The 23,183-nt window shown below is 41.3% G+C and overlaps 2 protein-coding genes across 3 annotated transcripts; one reads left to right on the top strand and one right to left on the bottom strand.

Moving 5' to 3' along the window:
- Nucleotides 1-419: 419 nt before the first annotated feature.
- Nucleotides 420-5,123, top strand: th2 (tyrosine hydroxylase 2). Its single transcript, XM_071501787.1, has 12 exons — nt 420-756; nt 1,559-1,733; nt 1,946-2,034; nt 2,139-2,206; nt 2,291-2,341; nt 2,436-2,581; nt 3,096-3,231; nt 3,326-3,395; nt 3,478-3,534; nt 4,256-4,351; nt 4,454-4,587; nt 4,731-5,123. Exons 1-12 carry the CDS (start codon nt 526-528, stop codon nt 4,894-4,896), a joined length of 1,419 nt encoding a protein of 472 aa, XP_071357888.1. The 5' UTR covers nt 420-525; the 3' UTR covers nt 4,897-5,123.
- Nucleotides 5,124-10,470: 5,347 nt separating this feature from the next.
- On the bottom strand, nt 10,471-23,092 carry nup37 (nucleoporin 37). Of its 2 annotated transcripts, none has more exons than XM_071501789.1 (10): nt 22,955-23,092; nt 21,623-21,825; nt 21,417-21,538; nt 17,824-17,896; nt 17,477-17,571; nt 12,066-12,156; nt 11,131-11,312; nt 11,002-11,052; nt 10,760-10,853; nt 10,471-10,669 (listed from the first exon to the last, which is right to left on the bottom strand). In XM_071501789.1, exons 2-10 carry the CDS (start codon nt 21,776-21,778, stop codon nt 10,556-10,558), a joined length of 978 nt encoding a protein of 325 aa, XP_071357890.1. In that variant the 5' UTR covers nt 21,779-21,825; nt 22,955-23,092; the 3' UTR covers nt 10,471-10,555. The 2 variants fall into 2 exon arrangements, with proteins under 2 accessions (XP_071357890.1, XP_071357891.1); XM_071501790.1 differs by having other exon boundaries at nt 22,895-23,020.
- Between the last annotated feature and the right edge of the window lie 91 nt (nt 23,093-23,183).

The raw sequence follows: 23,183 nt of genomic DNA, 5'->3' as shown, positions 1-23,183 counted from the left end.
ATTAAAATAAATAAAATCAAATTCTTAATGCAGGACCTTTACTAAAGTACAGACCTGAATACTTCTGCCACCCATGCCAGTTCTAATAGATAAAGGGGATCTGTAGTATCATCAGCAAAATACTAAAAAGAAAATCAATGAAATCAGGCAGTCAATTGAGCATTTCTTCCTTTTATAAATAAGATTCTGTGACATTTATGTAACCATAAATGACCTGTTTTGGCTGAATACATCTGTCATTCACAGAATTTCTATCCCTAATGCATTTTTTTTTTTTTTTGGTGCACATACTGTTATTATGGCCTCGTCTCCCTCCTAATAGCACTGTTCTCGTCCCATAAATAGATGTAATGTCATGACGCAAAACAGGCCCCAAAAAAGCCAAACAAACGTGCTGTGCTTGCGCAACTCATTTCCATAAAGCCCTCAGATGGCGGAGTATTTAACCCCGGCCGCTGCGCCGCTGAGGGGACATCACCAGCCGGCCCCGGTGACTCCGAGCGGCCCCCGGCAGAGCCCGCACACATGAAGACGGAGGGCGTGGTGCAGGCGGCGCCGTTCGGCGGCAGGAAGCAGAGTCTGATCGAGGATGCCCGCAGGGAGCGCAGCAGCGGCTCCCCGGGCTCCCCGGGGCCCTCCAGGTACGGAGACGGCTTCGTGTTTGAGGAGAAGGACGGCAGGGTGACCCTGAACCTCCTGTTCACCCTCAGCAACGAGAAAAACGCGGGATTCTTCAAAACTGGGAAAATATTCGAGGTGAGCCCCAAATATGCGGAGGTGGAGGAAGGAATACTCCTGTCCACTTTCTCATTTTACTTGAGTAAAAGTCCATAAATATTAGAAAAATGTATTTAAAGTATCAAAAGTAAAGGTTGTGATTATGAGGGGAAATGGCCATGAGTGTTAAATATTATGCATTTTATTACTGGATTATTATTACTGTATGTTAAAGATGCATTTTTCTGTTGTACCTGGTGGAGGTGGAGCTAAAAAATACTGAATGTTTACTGAATATTAAATGTTTTGCATCTAAATTCCAAATCTGAAGTAACTGTCAGTGTTATTATATTATTGGATCATTATTATTGGTGTATCAACATGTTAGCTGCACTTAAATGTTGTAGTTAGTCAAATAATTAATTTCAATTGTTACCACTAACTATTATACACTGTTGGTAGTTTAATCTGTATAATTTACAATATTTTATAAACGTTTTGTATGCAAAATCTTAATCTGAAAGCTATGCAGTTAAATGAATATAGTGGAATAAAAAGTACAATATTTACTCTTAAATGTAATGAAGTAGAAGTCCAAGCTACTATTAAATGAGAGTACTCAAGCAGAGTACTTAGTTGCCTCATCACTTCAAGTAGGCCTATTATATATTATTGACAAATGTTATAATAAAATTTGATAAAATATAAATATAAATTTTAAAAATCTGCCCTAATATGTGAATGTGAGTTCTAGTTACATTATAAATATTCTCATATTCACATCGTTGAAACAGTTGTTTTGTGGTTGTAGCTTATGGATTTGTTTTGGATTTATCCTCAGACTTTTGAGGCTAAACTTCTCCACATCGAAAGTCGACCAGGGAGGAAGTCAAAGAACAGCACGACAGACCTGGAGTTTTTCATGAAATGTGAAGTTCACAGCTCTGACCTGGACGTTTTCATCAACTCACTGAAGAGAGTGGCTGATGACGTTCGCTCGATACCAGAAGAAAAAGGCAAGTACAGGATTTTATCGTCATACTTACTGTTTTGTCTTTATAACTGCTACAATTTCTTGCAAGATACTTTCATATCAGGACATGATGTGCAATGTTACTGTCCAGATTTATTCAGTGGCTACCTTTTGAATGTTTCCATATGATAATAAGATGCAACTAGGCCGATTACAAAACCCTAATTAATTTTTTTTCTCCCTTCAACATCACAGTTCCCTGGTTTCCCCGACAGATAAAAGACCTGGACAGATGCAACATGCTAATAACCAAATTTGATCCAGACATGGATCAGGACCATCCAGTGAGTGTTTACAAATCTGCTGCAAAATGTCACAGTTAAAGTCATGTTAACTGGACAAAATACAGTCTATTTATGGCAACTTTTTTTTTTTTTTTTTTTTGCAGGGATTCAATGATCCAGAATACAGAAAAAGAAGAGCATTTATCTCTGAGCTTGCCTTCAGATACAAACAGTGAGTCAGATCTCAAAAGAAAGTCCATTTGTTTTCTGAGTGTCATCTTAATATCTCATCATACATTTATTTTCTTTGTTGCAGGGGGGACCCGTTGCCCACTGTGGAGTACACGGCAGAAGAAGTATCCACATGGTGAGAATGAACCGCATAGTTACAGATGCAGATGCATTGTGGGGAATGGTTCAGAGTACAACGATGTGATAATATGGTCTGACTGTGTTTAAAGGAGGGAGGTTTACCAGCAGCTGCGGAGTATTTACTCCAGTCTGGCCTGTCGTCAGTTCCTGGACGGTCTGCAGCAGCTGGAGAGAGAGTGTGGCTACGGGGAGGACCGCATCCCTCAGCTCAGAGAGGTTTCTGCCTTCCTGAAAGGTGACGGACACAGAAAAACTGGAATTAAAACAGACTTTGGCCTTCAAAAGAAAACACAGATTGAAAAAGCAGAATAAATGAATATTTCTGCTCATCTTTAAGATCTCATCTAATCTTATTGTCTATAAAATGTTAAAAAAAAAAAAAATAATAATAATGAAAAATGCCAAATTTAACTTCCCTCATCCCAAGGCATCTATCGTCTTAAAATGTCTTGTTTTGTCTGACCAACCGTCCAAAACCCACCGACATTCAGTTTATTATCATATATGACAAAGAAAATCATCAGATCTTCTCATTTGAGAAGCTGGAACCAGCACGTGTTTTTTTCAAGTCAATTTCTGTAGAACTGCTGATCAATTAAAGTTGCAGCTCTAATAGTAATGAAATTATCTACTTTTCATCATAAAAAAAAATCAATAAAAAAATAGAGATAATAAATTCTATTGGCTTTACTTCCTTTGCGCTCAATCTCTCCTGTGTTGACAGTGTTTCTCTCCTCTGGTCATTTTAGAGAAAACAGGTTTCCAGCTGCGTCCAGTAGCCGGCCTGTTGTCAGCCAGAGACTTCCTCGCCAGTTTGGCCTTCAGGGTGTTTCAGTGCACACAGTACATCCGACACTCCTCTGCACCCATGCACTCCCCTGAGCCGTGAGTCACTCTCTATTTGGTACATAACTTATTTATTTAAGAACGTATTGAGCTGCTTTTTCTGTTATTGACTCTGTTTGATCTGCTCTTACAGAGACTGCTGTCATGAACTACTGGGTCATATTCCCATGCTCTCAGATAAAGAATTCGCCCAATTTTCACAGGTAACCGGACTGTGCTGCGCTGCACATTCTTTGATTTCTCTTTAGTTTTACCTTTGATACCAATTTATTTTAACACTTACAGGAAATTGGACTTGCCTCACTTGGAGCTTCAGATGAGGACATTGAGAAACTATCAACAGTAGGTCTTATTTATCCTTTAAAAATAAGAAATGTGGCTATAAATAAGTAAATTTAAGTGTAATTTAAATATTCACAAAGCCTTTACATTTGAAAACATTTGGAAGCTACTCACTTTGTGTATTTAATGGATATTCAGTGCCATCTAGTGGCTAAAGCCAATGACTGCACATTCTGTTGTTCAGACCCTTTTAACTATCCTTATCACACATGCATGGTGTCCTAATTTAGCACAAATAAGATAAAATATTGCTCATCATATCAAGTATAAAGCTGCCAGATGGCCAAAATATGAGAAAAATGACACCGACGCCTATAAAAAGGTACAAATTCTCACTCAAAATATTAAATATTTCATTATTTATAAACACAAATATTCAATAACAGTCTATTTATATGTAAAGTGATTTTATCCAAACTTAGTATTGTGCCTTTTTTCCTTTAAAGTCTATTTATGGCTTTAAATCAATTAATGAGTCAGAGGTTTTAAAATTTTATTTCAACACTGCTTTTATGGTCAGACATAAAAGAAATACTGTGTTAAATCCCTGCACCAACACTTTCATCTGGTTTTCTCAGTCTGTCTCTAAATAATAAATAAAGTTATGTTACTATAAATAAAATATTCTTGGTGCATTCACCGATGAATAGAGAGCCCACATCCTCCTCAGACAGACTTGAAATAATTTTATCTGCTTTTTTATCGTGTTCTCTCATTGTAGTTGTACTGGTTCACTGTGGAATTTGGCCTCTGCAAGCAGAATGGAACAGTGAAAGCTTACGGCGCTGGACTCCTGTCATCCTACGGAGAGCTTGTTGTGAGTGCCATCTCTCTGTTCACACACAGATAGTTTTACTGCAGCGTGTTCTTCTTATTTTATTTGCTTGGCACACCAATAGTCTTTGACCTGTTCTTCCAGTACGCTCTGTCCAATGAGCCAGAGTACAAGCCGTTCAACCCAGAGGAGACAGCAGTGCAGCCGTACCAGGACCAAACCTACCAGCCTGTCTATTTTGTGTCTGAGAGCTTTGAGGATGCAAAGATTAAGTTGAGGTATTTACTCATTACTTTATGTTAAATACTGACTGTAACCAACATCTACACCGTTTTCTATCAGCTGAGTTTTGACAGATGCTTTTTTGTTTTTCTTTGCGTCTTTTAAATACTAATTGAGATGCATTCATTCACTTCCACAGGAGGTACTCTGCAACTATTAAACGTCCCTTTGCAGTTCGCTATGACCCCTTTACCTGCAGCGTGGAGGTTCTGGACCAGCCCAGCAAGATCCAAAATGCTCTGAGCCAGATGAGAGAAGACCTGAAGACCGTGCACAGCGCCTTGGAAAAGCTCAGCTTATCTTAAGACCGGGAGCAGACGTTCTGTAAAGATAAGACAGAAGCTTGCAAACGAAAGGATGGACATTTGGCCTGTGTAGACACTGTACATCAGTTCAACTATTATGAACAACACATAAAGAAAAGCACAATGTAGTCAGTTTTGTGAGGTTCCACAGGGCCATTGATTTGTGTGTATAATATATATGTAATGTGAAGATTATGTAAAAAGAAATAAATGTTTATTTTCAAGAGTAAGTCTGTTTAAAACTCAAGTGTTTTGTATTTCGGAGACACAGAAAAGATTTGTGAAAAAGGTGATGAGGACAGAAGTGTTGTCCAGTGTTTGCCTGCAGGAGGAACAGGAGAGGGAACCACTACAATGCAGGACTTGTAGGCCATTTTCTAGCTTTTAATTCCAAACCCACTATTTCCATTTGGAAAATTCTTGGAACCCATTTATCTTCATGTGTTATTAAGCAAAGGGAAGGAGCTAATTATGAATGATTTAAGTATCATGTTCCCTCTGCTGGTCAAGGCCAGAGCCAGCGCTGAGGCCCAGCACATCAGTAGGGCCAGGTCACCGGAACCTCACAGTCGACCACAGTACGGTCCGCAGGGCTGCGCTGCTGACAGATGCTCTTCTCTCTTCATTTCTCTTCCTCCGTGCGACTGGAGAATTTGGCTTTTGGGGTTTTTTGACGGACGTCCAGCGTTTTGATCTCCACATAGGCGACAATGCATATCAGAGCCGCACATGTCAATTTCCCTTGAAAAGACAAATCATCTCCATCTGCAGGACTCATAAAGCATCAACACCATCAGCACGGTGGCTGGCAAACCCTCCCATCGGCCACCTTGTGTTGGGAAGCTTTCCCTTCCCATAATTCCACTCTACAGTAAATCAAGCCCTGCTCCAGCCTCCCTGGGAAAGCCTGTGTTTGCAGAGTAGAAAAAATTGTGTGTGAAGAGAGAGAGAGGGCTAAAGCAAGTGGAGGGAAAGAGTGATCTACTGCTTGACAAGTGAGTTGGGACACACACACACATACATACACACTCTCTCTCCAACCAAAAGTCAAACACTTTATAATTCCTTGTATCTCGTTCTACATCCAGCGCTCTCAAATCCACAAATCCCCATGAAATCACCGCCAGGATCCGAATCTGCTGAGCGCTAAACAAAAGCAGGTTGCCACGGCAACAGGACGACCAGTAAGGGATCCAGCTAGATTCTTGTGCCTCGCGTACTCGCCGCAAATCCCAAACGCTGTATCATCCTGACTCCAACCATAAGTGTTTTCTTTATTGATGTCAGGGCCATCCCATCCCTACGCTGGCTTGGTTGCCTCCTCCAAGCTGGAAACGGGGTCATGAGGTTCACTTTGCCCTCAAGCCCAACTCCAAAAGAGAAAGAGAAAGAATTAAGGCCTGACAGGGAGCTAATAGTTTTTTTTATTAGTTAACAAATAATTTAGTTTTGCTCTGTACATTAGTTATAAGTCATCAGCGGATTAGTTCAGCAATTTGAGTAACAGGTGAGAAGAGGCATACCAGAGTATTTGGAGCATCTGGTTTGCACAAACAGAGAAATGTAAAAATGAGAATTTGTAGTTTTAGAGGACGTTTTGTGGTGTAAATATTTCTAACATCTGACAACATTTTTGTTCATGCTCATGTAAAAAACAAATGCGATACAAGGTGGTCATCAGGGCACAATGCACATCAAGGCAAGACTGTGGATAGGCCAGGATGTTTTCCCAGCTCTGCAAGCCTAAACCAAAGGTCCTTCTGTGCAAGAATAATGCCAAGTCCATCCTATTGTTCCTCTTCCATCCTTTCAGTTCTGAAAACTGGTGGTAGACCAGGGCGATATGAAAAGGATTGTCTGAGAAAGCCATGTGGCATCCTCCGGCCTAACAAGATCACAGCACTGGAACTACACAGAAAAGACAGAAGCAAGAACATCATCACTGAAGTAAGGCAGAGTCGACCGATGGTTGGGCAACGTGCTTCAACTGGATGCCAATCTCATTTCAGAAGTTGTGCTGAGATGGACTCCTCCAGGCAAAATAAAACCTGGAAGACCAAAATGACCTGGCACAGAATTGGTACTGACGAGGTAGCCAAGATGAACTTAACTGGTGGTGTGGCTCAGCATTTTGCCAAGGATAGGGAATGATGGAGGGAGCTTATTGCAGCTTTATCTCCCACTGGGGACAAAGGAGTAAGCAAATAAGAGGTGTTGGTATGTGAGTTTTTTCACTTTGGACAAAGCCAGTCTAGCTGTTTTCCTCTTTTTAAGGTAAGCTAAGCTAAACATGTGTTGACTACAGCTTTGTATATAACATACTTGTGAGATTGTTATAAATCTTTTCATTTATCATAAGTCTTGGAAGGAAAGCAAATGAGTGCATTTCTAAAAATGTGGAACTATTCCTTTAATAAGAACACCTTTCAGTTTGCCAGGGTATGAAACCCCTTAGGAAGATGGATCCCCCTTCAGAAAGAGTCGTTTCTTTGGTTATTAAACAAGAGGGGTTAACAAGATACATTGGAGATGTGTTTTTTTTCACTTTGTATAGAGCTGGGCTAGCTGTTCCCCCCGTTCTCTAAGCTCTGGTAAACACATCTTGACTTCAGTCTTGGAAAGAAACCAAAATTCATCCCAAAATGTTGCTTTACTCCTGTAATAAAACCAACTTTTGGTTTGCAAGGTTGACACATTTTAGCTAGATTAGTATTTTAGTTTATAATCAGGAGTTACTCATTTCTATTTATGTGTGGGTTAAACCAGTGGGATAATGTTGTGTTAAACGTTCAGCTTCAGAATTGATGTTAGATGTTTTGTTGTTGTTGGGTTTTCTTTTTCTTTTTTCTTTTTGTTAAGAATCAGCCTTAACATGCTCTGATTATCCATCCCTATACTTACTGCACAGCCATGAGAATCAAACCAATTCCCTCATCTCAGTCTTGGAACAAACACAATGAAGCATATTTCCTAAAATGAACTATTCCTTTAATGAGTACATCTGGGGTGCCAGGTCAAGAAAAGCCCTTTGGTTGGTGTTTAACCTCCTCCAGCAGAACACTTTGCAGTTTTAAAATGTTTGCACAGACAGGGGATCAATCATCATCTCTCATTAAGGTTTGGGCGGGTGGGCTGGGGTTCTTGATTATGCTCCCTTATTTATACTTTCTATACTTTGTCTGTTTAGCTAGCTCTTTAGTTCATCAGCTCCACTGCAGTAATAGATGTTGGTAAGTTGGTAATATTTTTTCATGCACCTCACCTTTTTGTTTGTGTATGGGTTAAACAAGCAAGAAACAAAGGGTTAAATGTTGTAGAGGTAGGTTAGGTGTATTTTCTCAGATTGGACAGGTCAGGCTAGTCCTTATGCAAAGTCAGGCTGGTGTTCTTTGTTCTTCAGCATGGCCACTTGCTTTGTCTTTATGGACTGTCATTGATAAATCCTGATGGGTTTCTTCTTTCTATTAAACCTTCAAGTCAATCGCAGGGGTAACGAGACAGGTACAAGTCACACTGGGGGATGATAAACATCTGGCAAACCTTTAATTGTTTATTTATGGTTTAAAACTGATCCATATAGCTTTAGTTAGCTGCCATTTATCCTCCACAAGTGTTTGACAACTGTATCAACTGTTCAGACGATCAACAAACTCCACCCGAAAGTAGTAATGGAGCACTTTTCGGCGGAGTCGCTTCCACTCATCAAGATCAACATAATCACTTCATTCTGGGAAAGCATCGCAAACCAGCCGTGAGATTAAATCAAACACCGGCCTCAAAGAGCTCTAATCTCTTTCTTTGTTTCCCCTCATATCATGCTCCTCATTATTTTTATTTGCTCTCTTTTTGTTGAGCCCGGGCTTAAAGTTGGCAGGGCTGCAGAAGAATTATCTGAGGGGGAGATTAGGAGAAAGTTGGTGAGGATTTTGAGGCAGTCTGATCTCTCTTTCATCCATTTCACAGTTTGTTATTAGTCCACACACCACTACCGCAAGAGATCAAACTGTTTGTGAAGCACAATAGCTTCATTCAGGTTACATCAAAGGTAACATGGAGACCCAGGGCAGTGACATCTGAGGTCGTGCTTCCAGGAAAGAGGTGAGTTTGTATGATGTCCAAGACGGATCATACGTTGCAGAAATCAGTTCACAGACAAAATTGATTTAAATCTTCATGCAGTTCTGCTCATTGTCCATCAGATGGTGTCCTTGAGTCACCGGGGTTTTTTTAAAAGCCACTGAGATTCATGACGCATGTTTCAGCTGGCTCAGTTAGCGATTCCAGTGCCCTCTATGGCTGCTTTTATACTCTTTGGAGCACATTCAGAGTGTGCACAGATGAAAATGGCAGCCTCTTGCTCTGACACTGACATCTCCCGTGTTATATGCAGCTGCTCCGGCACCACTTGCACCTTAAGCACAGCAAATGTAGAGAGAGAAGACCACATTGGACTTGTTCAAACAAAAGAGTGGACCAGGAGAGCGGTAGCATGTTATGCTTTGTGGATGGCGGTTAACGCGCCCTATCCAAGAAATATACAAGGTTGACGAACTGGTTTGAAAGAGTGGAGGTCTCTACGGCCTGAGCTCGCTCCGTTCTGTCGTGCAGAGACATTGTTGCACAATACAACCTAGTGTTTCAGCTGACATATACATTAATAAAGTACAATAAACGGCTCTGTTAGACACTTAAGTATGAATGCATGTATCCAATGCTACACCCTTGAAGATTAAGTACATCTGTGGAAACAAGTGATCAGCTGTCACCTCGAATGATTCATGATCAAGTTAATTAAATGAGTGCCCTGTGCAGCTTAGCCGGCGTATGACCGAAAATGGAGATGGTGGTTTCTCATACATGGTCTTGCTGTGACAGTACAATGAGTCCTTGTTTTACCTGAGGGCATTACAAGTTTCTGCCAAATAACCCCTTGTCTTCCATGTTTGGTCTGTGGAGCATTGATAATTATCCGCCAAGGTAAGGTAACGCGCATCTCCTCCTCTCCCTGCATCCTCACTAACCACTCAGTTCACATGTCATGGAGTTGTAGATGACCTGAAATGGCCTCAGACTCTCATACTTCCCAGGGTTTTTCCTATGATTACATTTCATATAACCCAGTCACCCCCCACCAAGCAGGGTTTGCCCAACATTTGGAGCACGGCCAGACCTCCTAGTTTTTCCTCATCCTAACCTTTCTGTGAATTGACTGCGCTCCACAGCAGGTGAATGGCACATACAAAGTTATATTCCTGACATGATTCAAAGTCTGTGAAGGATAGTGAGAAACCTGAGAAACAGTTCAAGAGAGAGCACCTGTAGTATGATGATCATGTTGACTGGTGAAGTGGAGATTTGGCACCGAAGCTTCAGTGCATTCCTTTGAACTACAGCTCTCTTGGCAGCACATAACAGACAACCGATGTAACTCACTCTTCAGAGAAAAGAAAAATGAACCCTTCGCAGAGACCAGACGAGCCCACTGTTTATCTGTAGCTGACCTGAAGGGGTAGTCAGAAATAAAAAAAAAACAAAGCTCAAGCATGCAGCCAATTTCTATACAAACTCGCCAGATACTCAGAAAAATATTTTATTGAACATTTACTAGAATAGAAACAGAGGATCTAATTATCCACCGTGGGTAGTGCTGTAGAGGTGTCTACATCTCAGTCATCCAAAAGCTAAGTTTCCTGTCGCCGCCGATCACACAAAGCGGAAGTGTCCGGTGCCAGCTGAGGCCTGATCCTACTGTTGCTGATCCGATCATCACTGGCTGTAACAACATCAATAACTGACATGAGACCGGAGCTGTAAAGAACATTAAAAAGATAATGATCTGAACTGCGAAAGGCATCTGACTGACCTGTGGGTGGCCAAGATGGTGGATGAGTAACTGACTACTGATTTTTCCTGGACATCCAGTGGTGGCGAAGAGGTTTTCATTGGCACGAGACCACCTGTGGAGGAGAATAACATCCGTTTGAATGTCATCACGTGTTGCAAAACTGCTTGAATATGATATCAACATTAAAGGTTAATGACTTTCAGACTATTTTTTTCAAAAAAAACCCCAAAACATTCAAAGAGATGGATCAGTTTCCTTACTTGAATAATCGTGCTTTATCTACGTGGGCTGGTCTTTTTTCTTGTGGATAACTGCAAACAATGAGCACAAGGTTGAGACATATCTCAAATCAATACATCAAGCAGCATCAATATTACACTTTCCCTCACCTGGAGCGAGTTATGTCCCAGATGAGCCAGTCATTCCCTGCTACCGCACCAACTTTGATGGTGTTAGTGAGGCACCAGTCAGCCGACATGAGTGGTGACTGGCCGCAGTCCAGTGACAGAATGGCCTGCTGGGTGACCAGGTCGTAGAAGCGAATTGTCCCCTTCTTCTCTGCCACCATTAACTGGAGAGGACAGATAGGTCACCTAAACCAACATTTGCATGTATCATACTATTCATCCATTTATTTTCAATACCCACTTATTCTCTAAGGACTAGAGCCTGTCCCAGCATGCAATGGTAGAGGAAGGGAAAAATCATTAAAATATTGCACTCCATCAAAGGATGTGCTAATGGAATCGGTGTTGTTTAACAGAATAACAACAATAAGAATAAACTTTATTTGTCAATACTTATGACAGCATGTAAAAGAAGAGCTGAGCAGGGAATAAGTGAGAAGAAAAGTGCAAAATTTCAGAGATAGTTAAAGGCAAAGGTTAGGAATAAGGTTTTAAACTTTCCTTTTTAAAAGTACTCAATGAACTGCTACTCTATCTATAGGTAATGTCTTCCATAGCTTTGGGCTGTAACTGACAAAGGCTGGATTCCCAATTTTTATCATCAGATATTTTAAAAATTTCCATTTTAATGCTGGACAGAATATTTATTTCAATTCAGCACTCAAAAGAATATCAAGTATGTTTGATAACAATTAGGATGTTTGAGATGAGCCACAACATGGCTCCATAATGATCCTTCCTGTCCCATTTCTGAAAAACTCATCAGCAACAGCCAAATCAACTGCTCTGTCATCCAGTGGCTACGATTTTACACTCTCTCTCCTGACTTATTGTTATACAGTGGTTGCATGTGGACAACAAACCCAAGAGTTTGACCTCACAATATCAGCATGTACCTAAAAACAAACCCCTCTTACCTTGAACACTTCCTCTGGGTGCCAGCACACGCTGATGCCAGGAGAGCGAAGTCTGAGAGTGGTGCTTTCATTTCCATCCAGGTTCCACACCCTGTAGAGATAAACTAAAATGACTATTAAAATGAACAATAAAATATAGCACAGTTGATGAGGAAGAGCAGTACCTTGGATGTCTTAAGTTGTTTTCAGTGCTTTATTGGAACTAACATTATCTTTGCAAAATCTTAAGCTTTGAATAGCAAACTATTTCTTTAGAAAATGAAAGTTCTGCAAAAACCAGTTTAGTTGTCTCATTACTGTGAAGGGGTAAAAAACACAGGACTGTTAATCAGTTCTAATTAGTAACCTGAGAGACTGATTCTACTTGATATGTGAACCGCTCTTGGCCCAAAATCCAAAACCTCTTAATTAACAACAAAGATAGGGGTTTTAGAGCACACTTCTAAAAATAGCATTGGATTTTGAGCCGCCCTGAGATGCTTACATAATAGGTGAAAAAAAAAAAAAAAAATTCACCTTCTCAGTGTTTCTTTCGATGTAAAACATGATGACGTACTTCCTTCTTCAGAAAGCCAAAATATCACACACACAGTCTTGTGTGATAAATATAAGGTCACAACCTTCTTCATATCCGTATGCCAATATATTCTTTAGTTGTTCCTTCTTCTTATGTGTTTCCTACAGATTTCAACCTCAGTTCTTCCTTAAATTTGTGGCTCAATACAAGACACGTGGCTAACGGGCTTTTATGGCGCACAATGTGGGCAATGATAGATGGCGTGTTTTCATCCAAGTTCATGTTTGCTGCTAATTTATCCAACTGCTGCTAGTTGTGCACAAGTGATGTACAGGGTCTTCGTGCTTTTCCAGGGAAAACGGATTCTTTTCTCAGATCTGGGGCCTGAGCTGTGAAGACAGACAGACTTATGCCGGATTCCTCTTACAGGGGAAAACGCCAGCTTCACATTACATTGAGCTATGATAGCAGGGGCAGAGGGGGGGAGACGGGAGGGAGGGGGACATCACCCTCGCCTGACTCGGCGTTACGCTCCACTCACATTACAGCAAATGTTTCGCTGTGGGCGGCCCGCTGCCATTCATTTTCTGAGGAGTACAGAGAGGGCAGCAGAACACACGTCAGTTGAGGAAGAGCAGGGGAGAGAAGTTGAACACTATCCTACTCTATGCAAATGAAACAGAGAGGTCTTGCGAGCAAACGCTAACCGAGAATCAAACATTGTGTGAGGATTATGACCAATCTTCATTAAAATAATTGCCAATTCTACAGCTAAATAAGACATGTGATAGCAAAAGCAGCTGAGAAACACCACGGATGTAATGAATCACTTGGATGAAGAGAGCTGCGGTTCCTGAGACCTGGATCTATGGTTAACCACATCTGAACGATCCCTGAACTAAAAGAAAAGGTGGGGATGGGGGAGTACGGGCAGGGGGTGGGAGGCTACAAGTGTTTCTGGGAATATAAAACAAACGCTTGTGAAGCATGGGAAGGCGCTGACTGATGAGGTCATGCAGAAGACATCATCTAATAAAGCCCAAAAAGTACCTCCAAAGACCATCTAAATGTCAAGTGTGTTGTTGGAGAGATTGATGTCCTCAGTGGTGCGGTGTAGGGGAGGATATGCCCCGTCTCAGATGAAGACCTCAGTAAACACTCAACTTTTCCTGCCTCGTCTCCCCTGCAGCAGGATAGAGCCCTGTCGAAACTCTGGGCTTCTTTCCTTTGCCCATGTGCAGACTCAGCCAGAGCCCCCACCAGGGAGCATGAGTGGGGTTGAGAGGGGGGAAAAAAATAGAAAAACCCCCAGACCACATCAGGAAAACAACGACTAAACCCTATTCTTTAAGACCACTAGCCAAGCAGGGCTCAATTGCACGCTACACCACCAACGGCCAAACTGCGGTCAACCACTCTGCCCTTCAAATGGAGAGCACCGGCTCCCCATAAAAACATAAACTTTGCCGAAAGAGGTGAAAGACATGAGACACGAAAACACACGTGACCGCCTCTGATAAACACTGTATAATTGCATAACGCTATATCAAGCAATAGCTTTGCCCGTCCATGTACAACAGAGTTGAAAAGGTCATCTGAAGTCCTGTATTGTGTTGTCTAAGTGAGGCCAGAGTGTTACGGTTTGTCAGTGTTTCCCGTACGTGGAGGAAACGGGAATTGCTGTTAGCGTTGTATGATCCGATTTACAGTAGAGAGCAGAGTAAATAATCGAAGGTGACTCTCTGGAGGGAGGGAACTGGAAGAGTCAAACAATATAATCCCATCCCGGTGCCTGGCAGGGTCGCCCGTGTGGAGGTGCACAACGTCTGCATCAGCACGTATCCTAACAGGACCTGCTCAAGATTTCATTTAGATTTGAAACACTAACATTATCTTTTGAAATTTCACTGTTGAGAGCGTTATTGAAACCATTTCATATGTTTTTTGGATGAGCTAGTTTCACCCATACATCTGGTGAGTTCAGGGATCCCCTTATAATGCCTCACAAAGATATGTATTTAAAATGAAAAGTACCTCCATGCACCAGGGGTATGTGGAAAGATGTGGAGTAGCTGAACTAAATTCATAAAATACATTCATATATTTCTGTTAAGGAGGAAAATAAGGACACAAGTAGGATCATCAATTGGCATGACACTGATCTTTAGTATATTCTCAATAACCAGTAAACTACCAGCTGAGCTAGGTTGACTGCTCAGTACAAATCTCCCAACCTGAGCCAGTTGTAATACATTAACACTATGTATGAGGGTATAGGAATAGTGCACAGTCAGCCTGAAGTCATGTATGAATGGTTGAAATGGATAACTAAAGGTATATGGTTAAACTGTTTACGTAGACAGCTAAAACAAATAGCTAAATGGCTAAACAGATATCTAAGAGTAATGGCTGGACAGTTGAATTTGATAACAACAGAAAAATCCTTGAAATAGCTCAAAGTAATTGCTAAATTATTTAAATAAATGGCTAAGAGTAATGGAGAAATGGTTTAAATAGATAATGTGTGCTAAAAGTAAATGGTAGAAAAAGATCCAGACCTAAAACTAATGGATATATGCTAGAAATAGCTAAATGTAATGGATAATTGTTTAAATTAATAGCTAAATGTAATTTTAAAAAGGATAAATGGCTGAAACATCTCTCCTATGAAGTACAAATGTAACTTTAACCAAACCAACCTAAACAATTCAAATGCATGAGAAAATGTTGCACCAATAGCCACATTTTCATAACTACCAGTGTTAAATAACAAGTTTTTAATCTGTGCATGAAAACATCTTGAGAACACGATGATCGGCGGAGTGGATGAAGGGGTACTTGAGCTCATCTAATAGGGCTGTGGTGATATGTCTATCTATAAAAAGGTTGGGATAAAAGATAAGTTAGAAGCATGGATGAGATATAAAGCTGTTCTAATTTGTTTCCCTTACACAACACAAACGATCAAGAAAAACAGATTATCACTGAGAACAGAACAAACGCTTCAAACCATATACATAATGAAGCAGCCGCAGCAGGTGTGCGTTATCCCGAGTTCATCGGCGAACTCGGTCAACCCCAAATCCCCTCAGGACCCTGCAGTGCGCCCTTGTGATCTCTAGGTGGCACATTTCCCCACAGACTCGCTCCATCTTTACTGATACCACGAGCTGTTTAGACTACATGAGCCAAATGTAAACTCCCCTGAGGAAGTGGAGTCTGGCTCCCCACCTCAACGCTGCAGCGTCAGGTTGCATGTTGGCAGCGGCAGAGTTCCCACAACTGCAGGGGACAGTGATGACAAAGCTAAGCAAACTTATAGTAGAGGCACGGCTGCCAAACCTAACAGAGTGATGGAGAGGTCATGAGCCTATGCATGCAGACATACACTTCCCTCCCCTCCCTTTCTGCAAGGACCAGTTTCTTCCTCTCATATCAAGCCTCAGTTTGTGTGGGCTGACTGGAAGGTCCTCTCCTGTTAACTTGATCTATCCCTTGTTCCGCCTCTGTCTTCCTCCCGCGTCCCATATTTTCTCAACATGACAGAATTTAAATCTTTCAGCAGATGGAGCGCACTCCTGTTTTCTCTGGCTGGTCAGTGGAGGGAGGGGAAGAGGAGAGTGGATGGGAGTGGAGGAGACTCATTCTCTCTGTGTGATCTCAGATGGACTGATGTGGCAGGACAAGGGCACTGAGCAGGACAGGACCATCAAAAAGCCAGTGACTATAAATTCCTAAGAAACTCCAGTGAGGCAGTGGAACCTGCTGGCTGTGCAGGATACAGCCATTTAGAATTGGGCTTCATGGGCTGGAGTCAAATGATTTCAAAAAGTGACACTAACTATAATCAATTACATTTAAAAAGAGATTAAACAGACAAATCAGCTGAATGTCCATGAGCTTTAAACACTTAGAAAAATCAGTTACAAGAATCTTCTTTGAGAGAATAATTTACAATCGAAGGAGATAAGAGTCAAAATTATAATGTGAATAATTCCCCCCACCTGTATAAAATTTGACAGATGGTCTGCTACTGAATTGATCTATTGATTGATGGTACCACCCACATTTCTCAAACAACCTTAAAAGGTAAAAACATAGGCACAAAAATATCTTTCAAACGAGAAAGAGAAAATGAATTATTTTGATGATAAACTAATCTGGTTCCAGCTTCTCCAATGTGATGATTTTTTGTTGTCAACTGACTTTCTGAGTTTCAGACGGTTGGTCAGGAGAGAACAAGTCATTTGAACGTGTCGCACTGGACTCTGGGAAACTGTGATGCACGTTTCTCTCACATTTTAAGACCAAACATTTAATGGAGAAGATAATCAGCAGATTCAAATATAATGAAAAGATTTGCCATTTCACCTCACTGCAACTTTTGGTTTGAATCTACAAGTCTATAAATCCATTTAAGGAATTTATACATTTACTCTACAGTAACAATGTAAGAACAGGGCCCGGTACTGCTTGGTTTGCATGTTGCAAGGGAACCAGCCTGCTGATGTAGAGGGGGTTGTCCCTGCAATGACCCTGGCTACTGACACACTTTTTCCCTCCTCTAGCATTAATTGAAAAGGAAAATTTGGGGACCTTATTATAGGTCCCCCTTAGAGAGGAAAATCTTTCTGCAGCTAATTGGATTTCCATATTTAACCAATTAGCTAGAAAAGCAACAAAGCAGCTCTGTGCTTACGCACAGTCACACCGGAGCATGTTGTGCTTAGCATCAAGTTTCACTGTGGAAACACAGTCAGGACTTTCTGCACCATTAACAGAGAACAGAACTGAAAATCAGAAGCTGGGAACGAACACACACACAGACACACACACACACACACACACACACACACACACACACACACACACACGGAAACAAAACGGTCTGGACCTGCAAGTGTGGTCATCACTGACGGAAGCAATTTGTTTCCCCTCTGTGGGCTCGAACACCAAATGGTTAATGTAGCTGGTGTGGCCCTCCATCACCTAGGCAGCAGTACAGAAAAACAATATGTAAATATGTAAAACAGCAAAAACACGATCAACAAACATGATCCATAAAAAGTGAACATTTACTGCAGCAAACTTGGGTTCTCTACACTGGCTGCAGCTCTGCTTTCTGTGTGTACGGCTAGATTTGCTGTATCACTAAGTACCAAATGTCAGTGCTAAGTAGAGAAAGTTTGATGCCAACTGACAAGCGCAATTCTGGCCAATGTGCTCCAGATGTTGCACTACCTTGACTTCATGCCTATCCTGAAGATCAGAAGTCAGCAGGCGTAGCTTTCTGTCAGCTGCAGCAGTGCAAAATCTGGGGGAAGAAAGAGAGGATATGAAAATAAACAAAGAAAGAACATCAAAACAGAGTCAGACTGTACAGACCCAATGACAGACAACATCTTGTTCTGCATACATGCCTGCAACTGCCTAGACTGACACCTCTGGCTGAGAGTGTCAGTGTGTGTGGTAGAAACTTGGACGGTGATCAGTAGAAACGCTGCCAGGGAGATTCTAATTGCAAGCTAAGATAAACATGGAGAAAAACAAGATTCCTCACGCCATTTACGCATGTCTCTGTTCAAAAACCTGTGCAGAGCCAGGCAGAGGACTTTCCCTCTAATCAGTCCTCGTATACACCAGTGCCTGCAATTATTCACACAATTACACTAACTCACTTATGACAAGAAAAACACACACATATCACCAGAATAAACAGACAGCGGTTCACACATTTTCAGTCGCAGGCACAGATGGATTTGGCATGATGTCACTACAAACACCCTTAACGTGCTTCAGGGTATTACTGCTACACTAGATTAGATTATATTAGGATGGGCCTTCTAACCCTACAAATTAGTGTTGTACTTTGGAGCAAACCATGGAACACATTCTGGCTGTTTTTGCTTTTTTTTTTTTAATTTAATGTCAAACCCATTTTCTGGACTGATCTCCAACAATCCTGCATAATATAATAAAAGTCACTATAAAACGGGAAACTACTGAATTTCACCTTTGAATTTTAGGTTTGTTGTTTTAAATCCCTGTGATTATTGTTTTTGCACAAGATAGAAATGAAATGCAAAAATGTATCCTGGAAAAAAAAAAATCCTGAAGTACAACTCCACAGAGACATGAAAACACAAACTTAATGCAAATTTTATGTGAAACAGGAGAATGTTTTAGGCAGAAGAAACATCTTTGAGTGTGGAACTTTTTCAATTGCTCCAACATTTGAATTTTGAAGCCTGGGAGATTGTTTTTTTTCCCAAAACATCCTTCTTTTGCAAGTTCCATTAACTGTGAGCTTAATGATTTTTACAATGTTTTAGTTTTTGTGTCACATTCTCAGTTGCTTTCTTTCTGCGAGTTAGATGAGGACAGTACGAGCACTTTCCTGTCTGAAGCTACAGCCAGCAGCCTTAGCTTAGCAAGACTGGAAACGGCTACAAGCACCTCACTATCTTGTTTGTGAAATACGAGTGTAAAAACGCCAAATTGTGGTTTTATGGGGAGTTAAGTGGTGTAACTTTCTTAGCGACCACTGGCTAGGCGCAGTCACTTCCTGCAGTCTCCCCTAGTGGCCTGGCAACCTCACAGCGACAACAAGACTCCAGGCAAATTAACGTGTTTCCCAAAAAGTCGGGGTGCAAGGTTAGTGCAGGGATTACGTTCTTGGCCACCGTCTAAAAAAAAGGGTTTGATTACAAGTTGTTGTATTTTCAGCTTGGTCTGGCGTTCCACCAAACAAGACTGGTTGTGCAAATGTGTTGGAAGCCAGTGAGGGCCCTCAACCGTGTCACTGCACAAGTGACCCCTATTGGTTGGTCAAGGCAGCTGCACAATGGTGCTTCGTCTGCAGGGGATAGAATGAACCCCCCATATGTTGCCCACCTGGTGGAGCCCATACAGATACATTAACTCATTATTTATGTATGGTTATGGAGAACTAGATCTGTTTTGGACAGAGAGAAAAGTCCCTGCTGCTGTTCCACATCATCTTCTTTTTCTTTTTTTTTTTTATCCGATGCATTTTCTTTCCACAACATTTCTACACTCCTTGTTTGAGTTTTCCATTTCTAAACTAATTTGCTCTGAGAACCGCTGTGATTGGTCAGTTGCTGTGCAAGCAGGACATGTGTGCAAAAACCAGTGAAGAAAATGTAATTTAATAAGGCTGTTATTTATCAGATGGGGGTAGGCATCTCATCTTTGCCATCCCTCATGCGTCACGACACAGCAGACTTTTTTTTGTTTGTTTTTTTCAATACAAGGGAGAGAGAGACAGGTATTACATGCAACAAAAGGATTTGTAGTTTACCTGGTGATGCAACTTGCAGTCACAGTCTACCTAGGAGCATCCTAGGTATGATGCACTAACCATGAACTGCAGAATTCCTGGTTTGAGTGCGACTGGGGGCCTTTTTTGCACGTTGTTCCTATTTCTCTCTCTCCTCATTTCCTGGCATTACCTGTCCTCTCTCTACCTGTCATTCAGTGCATTGTCCTCTGTATAAAGTTTGTTTATTTGGAGGAAGTCAGTTGTTATATGAGATCTTTGTAGGTTTCAACAGTCCTAAGATTTGTTCCCATTACATGATGATGTGGTGGTTGGTGGCAGCGCTGCAGCTCAAGCCCCCTTTCCTCCCCTCATCTCTCTTGCTCTCTCTGGGCCCCTGTTTGAGGCAAGCCTGTGAGAACGTTGTACTTTTCCTGGAAGGCACGGCTACGTGCAGATCGAAGGGAGGGATGGAACCAGAATGGGTAGTCATCAGCGCAATAACATGTGCGCACGTCACAGGGCTGGCTCAAGGGCCCTGTGGAGTAAACCACAGAAGGCTGGGAATTATCGCTGCCTTTCCTTTTCAATTACAGAAAGCCTAAACACCTCTGGAGGGACCGCGGAACCTTCCCCATCCCCTGCTCCAATTAGGAGGAAACTCTTGCTTTCTAACAATCTACAGTTAGGCTACTTCCCTCCTGTCCAAGGCCACCTGAAACAACTTGGCTCACATCCTGGCAGCTGCAGTGTGACAGTGATGACTACTTTCACACAGTGTGGCTGCTGTGCTCTCACTACAACTGCCTCTTGTTCTGGTCACAAGAAGAATGTTTGCAAATAATTATCCCTTTGTGTTGAAAGATATGAATGTAAGGTTTCTAATGTGGAAATACAGCATGGCTTAAGATTTTCTAATCCTTTTAAAATGCTCTGATGACCTCTTACATAAGAGGTACTAGAGCTGCAGCTGTTCCACCATACACACCATCTCATGTTAGCCAGATATGCAAATGAGGTCCTGAAGTAAACTGATTAATGAATTAGCAAGCACACTTCATATAAAGCAGGAATGGTTCAGCTGGGAGCGGGGTGTGTTCATCATCTGTAGAATTGATGATTTGATGCCCAGCTTCTCCTATCTACATGTCAAAGTGTCCCTGAGCAACAGTCTGATCCCCCAATAGCTCCTGATATATATGGACAAAAACATCTGACTGAGTGTTGGTGGGAAGCTGCCATCTGAAACACATGGCATTCAGGGGCTAAGTTGTAAGATATTGTCCAGATATTGTGCAGAAGGGAATCAATCAACAGAAAGGATAGTGTTGATTCGGTAGCTACCTGCTTTTAAACAGTTTTTGCTTAGCAGCCAAAGCTGAGGTGACCTTCTTTTGAAACCTTTTTCAACTCTAACCTGATACTTCCAAGCATAATTTCTGACACAAAGTGACCCCCTGATTAGTGCCACTCTGGTGTGATCTAAGGGCTAAAATGAAACCCTAGATGCTACCCGGAGTGCAGCTGTGGTAGTGCCTAAAAAAAGGGGCAGTACCTGATTGTCGGTATCCTATCCAGTCGGGATTCAGGGCTCCAGGCAAGAGCATCGACCCGTAATTCGTGATGGAAAATCCGAAGGACATTGAATTCAACTCCCTCAATCTCCATATCCTCCTCCTGTGGGGAAAAAGTGTGTATTCATAAAAGAAGGAAAACACAGTGCAACAGGTAAATCAGGTTGTGTGATGCTACATCTCTAACCTGGAAGAGGCAGGTGCCCACCACCACATACTGGTTTCCACCATAGGCCAGGAGAGAGGCAGAGGTTCCAGAGCTGAAGGGGCTGAACTCCACCACATGAACGTAGTCCTCGCATGCCACTGTGTAGCTGGGACTGCGGGTAGAGTCCTCCTGCATGCTGCGTGTCCTGGTACAAGTAGCTACAGATCAGAGCTTCAAGTGTACTACATCAGAATAAAAGAGGACAGAGAACAATTAAACATTAGCTTGAGTTACATCAGTATGAAATAATGTAATGAGATTTTGTGATGACAATTCTATAGGTAGCCTTTCCTTTGTCATCTTGAAAATCAAGTGCCTGCTTTATGGCAAAAATAAAATTCACATATTTTTGTATCAATACATTTAAGTGTTTTGATTTGTCAGGTCATTAACTCTCTGAATTAACAAAAACAGACACTCCTGTTGATTTTTTTTTTATCAATAAACAGTTTGAATTGATATTCAAAAAAATAATTAATAATAAATAAACAAATTAATTAATTAATTTCACTAAATAAAACTGTTTTGTAAGTTAGTGTAAGTGGGCACTCATGAGATTTTAATGTATAAATGCTCACACAAAACAGTACTCAACTGAAATTCATCTATTACTAGAGAGCTGGTGTTGATAAAAAAAACAATAATAATGATAATAATAAGAAAAACTATAATGGCATCATTACATTAACTACTTCCTTAGCATCTGAATAGCACAGTTAAGACAGTTAAATCAGACACCCTCACAAGGCTCATGTCGGAGAACGGCAGACCAAATCTCGTTCAAATTTTGACTTGTTCTGCATACCCTTGTATGCACAGAGACATACATGGATAGTAAGGCACGATTTGGGTTTTTTTTCCTAAACTATATCACTCACCCATCAATTCGGAAAACATTTCACAACTTGGCAGTGCCTTATTTGTCATCTATTTAACTCTAATTTACATGTGGTCACAACTTCACCAAAGAAGGCAGACCGACATTCCCACAATGACGTTGATAAAAGTATAGCGAAATAAAGTCACACATGCCAAATTTTCCATGAGGCTAACGATTCGTGAAATGTCTAGCTTACGAACTAAGCACGGCAACGTTTACCTGCCACATAACGGTAAAGTGTCACCTGTCAAAGAGCTAAAACGTGACCACTACCTGGCTCAGATAAGGGAACACAGCAAGCTAGCCATTAGCGAAAGTGTATTCTGCTTGACTTTACCATTCAACGCACCGACTGACAACTTAATAATTACCCTTAGTTATTAGGGTACACTCCTGTTCAAAATACAGTACTGAATGTTTTACTTTACCACCTTAGTTTCAACTATTTCGATGAGTCAAAGCGTGCGCGCCTTTGGGATGTTTTCAACCTTCTTCCGGCTACGACATGGAATGTACCATTAGGTATAAATGACAAGGGGGGGATTTCGAGGAACGTTAATGAAAGAAAATAAATCTCATCGCGGTATACAGACATGCGATTTAGTTTCAAAGTTTAATTTAGTGTAAACAACACGTTCTAGTTTATTACTGAGAAAATTC

This window comes from Trachinotus anak, unplaced genomic scaffold (genome assembly GCF_046630095.1).
Source record: "Trachinotus anak isolate AG129_WGS33_773 ecotype Australia unplaced genomic scaffold, CSIRO_AGI_Tana_v1 ptg000018l, whole genome shotgun sequence".
NCBI classification, from domain to species: domain Eukaryota; kingdom Metazoa; phylum Chordata; class Actinopteri; order Carangiformes; family Carangidae; genus Trachinotus; species Trachinotus anak.
Note: the sequence above shows the minus strand (reverse complement) of the source record. Positions and strands in the feature narration are given on the sequence as shown.